At 35.9% G+C, this 11,033-nt stretch overlaps 1 protein-coding gene across 3 annotated transcripts in view; it reads right to left on the bottom strand.

Moving 5' to 3' along the window:
- Pde3a (phosphodiesterase 3A) overlaps nucleotides 1–11,033 on the bottom strand; it is a 323,995-nt gene that overhangs the window by 30,158 nt on the left and 282,804 nt on the right. For all 3 annotated transcript variants that reach the window (XM_048787271.1, XM_048787273.1, XM_048787272.1), the window contains 4 exons: nucleotides 9,064–9,283; nucleotides 5,202–5,287; nucleotides 2,457–2,611; nucleotides 968–1,105 (listed from right to left, as the gene is read on the bottom strand). In XM_048787271.1, coding sequence (XP_048643228.1) covers nucleotides 968–1,105; nucleotides 2,457–2,611; nucleotides 5,202–5,287; nucleotides 9,064–9,283 — 599 coding nt within the window. The remainder of the gene's footprint in view (nucleotides 1–967; nucleotides 1,106–2,456; nucleotides 2,612–5,201; nucleotides 5,288–9,063; nucleotides 9,284–11,033) is intronic.

The following is an 11,033-nucleotide window of genomic DNA, read 5'->3' as shown; positions in this document are numbered from 1 at the left end:
ATATATATAAAATAAGCTGATAAATTACTGAATCATGCCCTTTCATTGTGTATATTTTGGTAGGTATTTGATACTTCATCAAATTCATTACTTTGTTTTGGTTTTTGAAACAAACCTGTCCAAATTCTTAATTTCTGTGTGTTTTCTTTCTCCCTCAGCAAAACAAACATTTATTTGGGAAACTTCAAAAGTAGTATACCTTAAAGGAAACAATACTAAAATATTTGTTATACAATACCATTACACCTTCAATATTTCTTGTGATAAAGGTGTTTTTGATGTTCAAATACAGAGAACTACATTCGATGTATTTCTTACATCTTTATTTTTTATTTTTATGTGGTGCTAAGGTTTGAACCCAGAGCCCTATGCATGCCAGGCGAGCATGTTACCACTTGAGCCACATCCCCAGCCCTCAATAGATATTTTCTTTGAGGGCTTGATCATCTATTATTTTGCTTAATTCTATGAATTTTATCAATGTGTCCATCTTGCTTATGATTCCCCACCCTCCTTCCCCTAATTCATCTTTAAAAGGTACATAAAACTTTAATTGTAGAATATGGTATTCTGCTCAATGGAAGTTCCAATTTCTTTTGTTAGCCCACTGCCATAGATGCAACAGATTGTGGTGTCCTCAAACTTCCTTTGTCAGAGCTGGGTGCTGTGGCATATCCCAGCAGCTGGAGAGACTGAGGTAGGAGAACTGAAAGTTCAAGTCAGCCTCAGCAACTCATGAGCCCCTCTCTCTAAATAAAATATAAACAAACAGGTTGGGAATGTGACTCAGTGATTAAGCACACTTGGGTTCAATCCCTGGTACCAGAAAAAACAAACCAACAAACAGAAATACTTCCTTTGTCCATATAATTCCTATCCACAGATGTCAAGAAAATACAATGCTTTCAGCAACTGAAGGATTGTGTGGCTGATATTCAAAGTCATATGTGTGAATAAATAATCTTACCTGACTAAGGATACGGCCACATTTTCTTCCTATATTTTCCACTAAATCAAAAATTGGAAAATTCCAACTATTGAGCTGCTCCATAATTGAGTCCAAGTTCTCCATGACTAGAGGTTCAGGAGCAAGAATTGGTTTGTCCTATAATGAAGGTTAAATTATTTTAATGATATGAAGATTTCTACAACACAATTCATGCTTTGGTGAATCCCATTAACAACTGAGTTATCTGAAACAACTAGCCTAAAACTTCACAGTGAATCTTAAAGACAACAATGACAAATCAAGATGGGTAAAACACTAGCCCCAGAGTGAAGAGAAAAGCATCTAATGCGGTTTTGGACTGTGAATCTTATATTGTGAGGTGCCTGCCTGTCCCTGCTCCATATCACACCTGCAAAACATGGATGATTATTTCACAAGTCAAAGTAATTGCTTTTGTGTCTACTGCAAGGTTCTTTGATAAAGATTCAATGACTTCAGAATACTCTGAAATTTTATACAAACATATCTCTTTCTACACTTGTATAAATTTTTATGGGATAAGGGTTGCTGGCTTATACTGGACTCTCAAAAGAAACCCATGAGTGGGGAGGGGGCACTAATCACCCCGATTTTAATTAATTGAATATACATAGCAATGCTTCAAATCAGCATTAATCCTGTAGAATACCAATCCCTGCATTTTTAAAGTATTTTAATTTAAATATGTGACCTACTATTTGCTGAGGAAATGCACTATATAAATGAAAAGACATTTTGTGACTTGACCCTATTCAGGGAAGTCATAAGCATACATTTACTGCCGTCTCCCCAAGAAAAGAAACATAAGGAAAATGCTATTTTACCTGAAAATTTGACTCTAAAATATAAGTGTTAAATATAGGAAAAAAATGATGATAATGTGACAACCAATTATTTTCTAGCATTTGCTGTCTCCCGCAAATTAATCTGACTCAAATATGCTTCCAACCTTCTTATATAAATCTCTTCAAACACACAAAATAAGTCATCATTTAAGGATCTCTTAGCAAGTGTCAATATAAATCTTCCTTACTAGAACAAGGAAAATAAATAGCAGCTTTCTTCTAAAATCAAGGAGGTGCTAAAGGAAAAAAAAAAAAAAACAGCAGATGTACTAAGAAAATCTCTTTCTGTATTTCCTCATTTCTTTATAAAATATTTAACTGAATGACATAATTCATTTTTCCTGTGCTGATTTAGACTACTTGATTGGGTATGAAATCTCTAGAATTATTTATAAAGATAAATGCTTTGCACTTTTTACCACCAAATATTACAACCATGAAGAGATCAATAGGCTCAGCTGGAGAAATTGTACTGATACAGAAGGGTAGGGCCACAACATGTGGGGTCCAAATGAGATGCATCTATAAATCTAATGATTCAGGGAACTATTTCTAAGCCAATCTCCTCTGTAACTGAAGCCAGTTTCTCAAGTAAATGGATGAGTTGAGTGATAAGGAGCTACCAGGAATATCATGGCCTCTGGAGTGTAGGTGCCACAAGCTGATGTTTTCCTCAGTGGCTCTGTTGGGCATTCGGCCTCATCTTCATTCTGTACAATGTCGCTGCTGTCACTGTTGTTATTGGTTTCATAATCAGAGGTAACTTGGGCAGTGTCATCTGCAGTGAAAAGAGAACAGCTTACCATGGGACCTGCAATGGGGGAAGGGGTCTCATGTAACAAAATTTCCTAAGATTCATCTCCATATGCCATAACATTTAGGGGAATATTATTTTCAGGTACTCACATACCAGGATCATAAAGAAAGAAAAGGACAGGTTTTACCCCAATAAAATAGATAGGAAATATAATCTGTGATTTATGTGACATTCAATAATCCCTCAATAATATTTTTTAGATCAGTACTTTGTATTTTTAAAAAATCCTCTGACTTTATATTTCAGTTTCCTCTTTTTTTTCTCCCAATACAGTAAACCACTAAGTAGCTAACTGATACACTAATTCTAGAATGGTGACTCAGGTGGGAGAAATTGAGCTGCACGCCTAGGAATGGTGGACAGAGCATGAAGCAACGGTATGTGGTTAGGCGCATGGCAGACCCTATGTATCCAATCTTATTTCTTAGGAGGCTTTGGCTTCCTTCCTCCACTGCCACAAACTGTACTGATAGAATGACTAACCAGAAAATACCAAGTATCTAGAGGACGTGCTCCTGGGGCAAAGAGACCAATAATTTTCTAGGAGCTGAATGAAGTTTACTAAGTGCTTGCTACGTGCTAGGTACCGCTCATAGCATTTGATTTGTACAAACACATTTAATTTTCTCAACAATCCCATGGGGCAAGTATAGGATTGTATTATTATTATCTCTACTTTTCAGATATGAATCAGAGGAACAGAAAAAATTAGTAAATTGCTTACGCTCACAGTCAATAAATTCTGCCACTAGAATTTGAGTTCGGGAAATCTGATTCTATATAGAGTTTATATACTTGGTTTTTGATTAAGTCTAGCTTTGGTTTCTTTTGTGATTTCCCTGGTCTATAAAATCTCTGTCTTCCCCAAAATCACAAAGATTTGTTCCTGTTTTATTCCTGAAGCTTTATCATTTTCAGCTTTTAAGTTTAGGTCTGTGCTCCACTTAAAAAATATTTTTATATGGTGTGAGATAAAAGGTAAAGTTCATTTTCCTCCCAAACACATTTGGATTGCTTGACATCTTTGTAGAAAAATCAAATGACCATGCAGGTATGGGTCTAATTTGATGATTTTTGGTTTAGTCCATTTGATATGCTTGCTGACTCTTGGGTCAGTACCACACTGTCTTGATGACTGTAGCTTAAGTCTTGAAGTCAAGGGAAATGTACCTCCCTCAAACTTTGTTCTCCTTTGTCAAGATTGCTTTATGTATTCTAGGTTTGTTGTGTGTCTTTATACATATACTAACTGATTTTTTCTTAAATTGCAAGTGAATAATGACTGTTGTTCTAGAGCCTGAACTAGTCAGAAATATATTTACAGAATTTTCCCAAGGACTCATCTTTCTTCTTTCCCATGCATCTGCTTTCATGTTAAAATTAGATACTGTATGAATCTAGTCTTAAAATAAAAAAATCAAAAGGGCTGGGCATGTGGCTGAGTGACTAAGTTCCCCTGGGTTCAATCCCTGGTACTAAAAAAGAAAACTTAGGTACAGTATGAAAATGTAATTGACAAGGTTCAATTCCAGAATCTATAGAAAAAATGAAGAAGCCACATTCAAGAGATCACAAAGGTGAAATATTTCCCTTATTCTATCAGCCCCCAGTAGAATTAGAGGAAGATCAGGAACACACGTAAAGTATTCTGAGTCCTCATAGTGCTCCACAAGCACTTCACAGAGAATTTTCCACTGGTTTCTCCTTGCCTATGCCTCTTCCCCTTTGTATATAGCACAATATTATCATAGAAAAATTACATCACTCAATATTTATTGAGTGGCTACCAAGAAATGCTAGAACAGATAGCTGATAATTATGAGATAGCTTTATTACCCTAAAGTCTACAATTCATAGACATTTCCAACTTTGTGTACTTTTAGGACTGTATGAACAAAAATAAAAAATAATCATTATAGTAATTACCAGCAAACACTAACTACTTATGGTGAACCAGATGCTATAATAAGTAATAAATGTTTCATCTCCTTTAACTAATTTCTTAGTCCTTTGTGGTAGGTACTATTGGTATTCTAGTATTCTGCAGTTAAGGAACTAGATCTAGATTATCAGCAAGCAGGTTGCAGAATTGGGGTATGAACCAGGCTGCAATACCCATCTTCTTATCCTCTCCATAATACCTCCTCAAGGAAAACCCACTTTAAGTTTACAGTGAGAAAAGGAGGGTAATTTCTCAGGGTCTGCGATGGTATTCTCTAAAGAGAACCTACAGTGAATGACTCTCCAATGTACAAAGCAGGATAAACAAAATACCATTTTTTATGTAGTTTTAATTACTATGTAAAACAGAATCTCACTTAAAAAAAAAACCACACAATTTGTATAGCAACATTATGGACAGCTTAGCACCAAAACTTTACCATAATTAAATCTGTATAGTAGAGTTATGAATAATTTTGATTTTCTTTCTTGTCTTTTTAAATTTACAAATAAAAAAAAAATCAGGAAAATGGTTATCTTTTGGATCAGAAAAAGAAATGAAGTAAGATAATTCCCATTTTGTGGAAAAGGATCCAAAACGATGATTTACCTGTTCTGCTTGGTGTCAGAGTGGTTGTGCCAGCTCTCTCCAGGGGCCCATCAGCAGGATTCCCTTGGGAATATGGTCTGCCACAGCTGAGAAATATTGGAACAGTCATAAGTATATCTTTCTCTTTTCAAAATACCAAACATATACACAATCTTTGTGTACACTGAGATAGACACAGGGCTGAGGATATAGCTCAGTGGCAGAGCTCTTGCCTAGTATGTTCTAGGCCTTGGCTTTAATCCCCAGTACCACAGAACAAAAGACAGACATCTACAATAACATTTCTTTACTTTTACTTATTTGTCATGGAAAAATTCATTTTGTTTTATACATGGATGCTAACAGGCAGTCTACTGCTTTTGTTTTTGTGAGAGAATAATAAACAGAGGGATTAGAAATTTTATCTGCCTCCCATTCTCCTTCTCTCTACAGTCTAGACCATATTTGAGGTAAAACTGTGGTAAAATTTTGTTACATTATTTGGAGAAAACTGGGATAGGCTGCCAACTGTTTATAGCAGTGATTCTGGGGAGGCTGATTTGTATTTGGTCAAAAATATATTCTCCAATGGAATATCTTTGTACCTGCTTAAAAATTTCAGTATTAGATTTATTTTTACAGATACTTTAAGAAAGCATGTATTTTTATTTTTGCCAAAAAAATGAAAGTGAATTCATTTTTAAGAACAATCGGTAACCTGTTTAGACTCTAAGGAAATGAACCAAGAGATAAACACTTTGGTGATGAGTGAATGTATGGTTGACTAGATGTGGTGCTGGTTGAGAAAGATGGACCAGGGCTGTACCATGTGGGTGACCAAGAACATCAAAAAACACTTGGGAGGTGAATGGTGCCCCTCAGCAGAAGGCATTGAAAAATGTGGGATATACATTTTTCTTTTCTCAACAACTTTCTTGCTTTATTAGTTAAAAAGTAACTCCAAATGATTGGGCAGATGGAGTCCTCTCTTTTTCCTTTTGAGACACTTCATGATTAAATTTTAATTCTGAATTTTGCCACTAAGTTCTATTTTTCTATTTATAGAAAAGATGAAGAATATGATTGATCTTCTATGGAAGACTCTTACCAAGAGTCTCAGAAGACTTTTTTTTGGTCTGTTAGTTATTTACAGATTAACCACTCAAATAAAAAGAAATGAGTGAGTTTATTGTTTAATATCTTAAATGTCTCATCATTTTCTCCCCATTATGCATGTCTGTGGAATAAAGAAAAGCATTTTCTGGCTAGAGAATATCTTCATACTAGGTAAATTTACTGGTCAACCCTTGAATGTCAATAGAAAGCATTATATAAAAATCATTTTTTTAAGGATGAAATCCTATCACTTTACTTTAGGGAATCAAAAGACAATGAGAGAATAAATAGAAAAAGGGAGTACATGCAACTGATGGATGGTCTTCAATTCTCAGATGCAGGTTGGCAGAAGGAGAGTTTATTAGTTTACAGATTTTTCATTGCAAGATAATACCTAAAAGTAATACTGAAATTAGAGTTCAAATATATCAGCTCCTGTGCCAAAAAATGGCTTGTTGCATAGACATTACAGCAGCCAAGAGACTGGGACTCAATGCCAAACCCTTCGAGTTCAGCAGGGGAAACCACAATAATTAGTCGTGTGTTTTTGGAGCTCTCTGTGCCTACATGGGTGGCTGCCTTGAAGGAAATAATAAAACCTGGTTTGAATTATAGATTTATAAAGCCCAAACAAATAAAACACACACTACTGGATTTATAAACATTACTGAACAAGTAGACAGTGAAATCCCCTTGTTTTTCTCTGAAACCTCTTTTATAAAATCCCATTACATTCTTCCCGCCAAGATCACAAAAAAATAGGCTATGATGAGGAAAGCTCCATGGGTGGAAGGTCTTTCCTGAACATCTCTCTCCTTTCTTTAGGCAGCTTATTTCCCACAAGTCTGGAGTCCAGAGTGGGAGGGCTCCCTGGAAAAGCTGGAAGCAGATGTCCTCAATGCAGACTGCTCTAAGGGGCTCCATTGTGGTCCAGAGCATACCCACAAATCCTGCTTCTTCAGTTAGTCCTGTCTGACATTAGATTCCTGGGCAAGTATAGGGTGCTAGCCAATGAAACTGGCTTTGTGGTTAAAGTTCAGAACACAAGGGATAAAATAAAAATTGAGAGGTGTTCTTTTAGCACAACTTCTCAGAGCTTTGAATAAGATGATTCATGTTGAGGGTCTCCAACAGAGAAATATGCTGTGTCTCCTAGACATTCTATTGCAGAACATGTGTTTTGGGGAAGTTAGTGTCCTTCAGAAATCATTTTATTAAAAGTGGCTGACAAAGAGAGGAAGGAACCATTTTAAGATGGCAGACTAAGTTTTCAACTCGGCCCCGACCCAAAGAACACACAAAACTGACTTCCTGTTAACAAATATTTGCAAAAAGTTAAGAAGTAAAAATAAAGATTATAAAATAAATGACATTCATTTAACTTCTAGAGTGCTTTAGTTTGGATCTATACTTTACATTTCAAAGTCCCATGTGTTAAAAGCTTGATCACTGCCGGTGGTAATACTGGAAGGAACTAGAACCACTAAGAGGTGGGATTGGGTAGGAAGTTAGGTCATTGGGGTGGGGTGTGCCCTAGAAGGGACTGGGACCTGAATCTCTTTCTCTGCCCCTGTTTCCCAGCCACCAGGAGATGAGCAGTTTCCTCTGCCCTCTGCTCTCTGCCATGATGTACTGCCATGCCACAAGCCATAAACCAACTAAAGTCAAGCAATCGTTGAACAAAACTTCTGAAACTGTGAGCCAAACTAAACTTTTCCTCCTTTAAGTTAATTTATGTTAGGTATTCTGTCATAGAGATGGAAACTGACTAAGTCACAGAGTTTATGAACAAAATCTAGAAAATGGAACTTGTGAAACTTCTTATCAGTTGCTAGTTCTTAAGATGGAATATACTGATAAAATCTGGGTCTATGAGCCAATATTTGCTACTTGAAAACCAACATGTTACGAATTTATTCAAATTGTTCTCCTCATTAACCTTAGAAGTATCATTTTTGATGAAGGCATCCTTATGATTACACTTAAAGACTGAACTATTTTATATTTAAAAAATATTTAATGATTTAAGACCAATTATTGAAGTTGAAGCTATTAATGAAGAACAATAAAAATATATTAATCAGTAGGATTAATTTCTTAGTAATAATGTTGATAAAGTAATTACTTTGGCCATGTTAGACTCTCTTTTCTTATCCTCTACTAAATAATCTTTTATGATTCTTTTTCAACAAGACAGAGTGGTACAAACAATTGCTTAATAGCACTCAGAGAACTATTAGTGTCTAGTCATAATTTTCCATACACTGTTGATGCATTTTTAAAGTGCTAAAATCAGAAATGCAAACTGCAGACAAAATATCTTTAATATCAATGTAAAGTACTCCCATGAGAACAAGTAAAACACATTTCAACCCAGTGTCAGATGATATCAGATTAGCTGGTGTAATTTTTCAATTAGATATTTTATGCATGCTCCATCAATTGCAGACAAAATTATTATTATTTGGTAACAGAATTATTATTATTTTGTAATCATTATTATTTGTAACAAAATAACAACAGATTATTTGGAGACATCTCCAAAGATTAACTGTGTGGAGTGCATGGAGTCTAAGCTTTCTATTAACAGAAAATCACTGAAACATTCAGTTTCTCTTCATGTCTATTAAATACAAATCATATCATCCTACACTTTCTTGTTCTTTCGGCAAACCTTCACCAAACTGTATAGATAGGTGGCATTCTGAGGAGGAAAATTGTCATTGATTTTATTATTGGACTTCAGTTAACACCACAAAATCCTTACCTGCTACATATAACAGGTGGAGTCAGGACCTGAGGGGACAGGTCAGGGGCACTCTGAGTACAGGTTAAGGCCCTGTGAGAACTTGGCCCTTGTTTGGCAGTTGTGTCAGCAGATTCTGGAAACTGCACTGTGGAAATTTTGCTGACAGGGCTGCTGGCTGGAGTCCCTTGGAGAGGCGAGGAGCAGGGCGATGAAAGAGGTGAAATTTTAGCGAGGGCACCTGAGAAAGAAAGTTATTAAGTCACTAAACAAATGTCTTTGAAATGCAAATGTGCAACTGTTGCACTTCACCCTGCTCCAGTAAACTCAAAACAGCCATGTGTAAACTCAGGCCACTGAGTTGGTCTCCCCATGCCACCATCTGGAGACAGTGTGTGTGGTTGGGGTGTCTCCACAGCATGAAATGAGAGTAATGAATCATCATGAAAAATTGGTGGCAATGTTGGCAAGTCCAGCTAAAGCCTTGGTGTCCTGGAGTAACTTCAGGACAGAAGGATATTTTTCCTCCCATTTTTGTTTCTTGTCATTTTGACTTGAAAACAACCATTACACTTTTCTCCTGTGTTTGTTTGCTTTCTCTTAGGCTGAGAAGCTTTTAGCGGGGACAGATTTACTATTGTTTTCAACATTAAGCTCAGTGTGCTAGGCATGCAATTCTGAAAATAAAGGAGATAAATTTTTTGAGAAGCAATTAACCTTATTAACCATTTGTATTTTCAGCAAAACAGCAACTTTTTATGTGAAATGGTGCTTTGATCAAAATAATTCTTGAAGAAAACATTTAAACATCTAATGTGACCCATTTCATATCAAACACTAGACCTAAATCATAGATTTCAAATGTGAGTGTCTGACACACACACTCATGTGTTTTCTCTAGATTTTGAGAATTTTCCAGGATGCTGGCCTGGATTTGCAAGCATTGATGCTGGAGGAGGAGGATATTTTTTGAAGCTGCTCTCTCTGAACACAGAGAAGGTGGCCTATGCTTGGAATCGAAAAGAAAAAACCAAAACACCAAACATGTACCTTCCAGAGGACTACGTGCTTACTGCTTTTCGTGATTTTTATGGCTGAACATCCTACTCTAGGGGGCATGAAATGGAATCATCCTGAGTTGTTCTCTATTTCTCACTGCTCCAGGGAAATTTACAGCCACGGACTTTACGTCATGTGTGTGTGGGGTTAACTGGCAGCTGGCTTAGAACAGGGTTTGTTTCCAAGATCCAGTTCCCTCAAAAGTTTGATTTGTCACACCCAATGGTTTTCTGCTCCACTGAAAGGAATATTAAGCTTGCTGAAGTGTTTTTGCAATTTATTTTTATATTTCTTCTTGGCACTATTATTTTTCTGTTTTGTTTTAAAAGATGAAAAATCTCATTTTTCCTTTGCTCAAGTGTGGGGAACCTCCTAGTCCTCTGCTTAACATTTATTTCCATTCTTCATTCTTATCAAACTTTTGCATTGATCCTGAACAAGTGAAACCTCTTAGACCAAAAGAGGTTAAAAAGCCTTGTCAGGGTCACAGTTCTAGGAAGTAGAGATATGCTGTGAGCCCAGCTAGTCTGAGTAAAATGTGGTTCATTTTATTAGCTCAGGCTTCTATCTGTAACCATCCAAAGGAGAATAAAAATCCACCATCCACTTACCAGCATTTGTACTGATTTTTGTGACTTGGTTGATAGTTTATATTCTGATTCCTAGTTCAACTAGTAAGATTTAGCTATTTTAGCAAAGATACTGACTGACCGGACCTTAATGCTTCATGGATTCCTGAATTGAAAGAAAATTCATTAAATTTTTAACTCAGAACTTCCCAACAAATATATCATCATTTACTGCCAGTGAGTTTGTCAGAGTGCTATGAAATAATTAATGGTTATAAATTAAAAGAAAAAAAAGAGAAAGGTTTTTGTATGAAAACTCCAGAATAAACTCAATTTTTAATATTCTAATATGATTGTTACATT

Source organism: Marmota marmota, unplaced genomic scaffold (assembly GCF_001458135.2).
Source record: "Marmota marmota marmota unplaced genomic scaffold, marMar, whole genome shotgun sequence".
NCBI lineage: Eukaryota > Metazoa > Chordata > Mammalia > Rodentia > Sciuridae > Marmota > Marmota marmota.
This window is presented reverse-complemented; position numbering and strand designations above follow the sequence as displayed.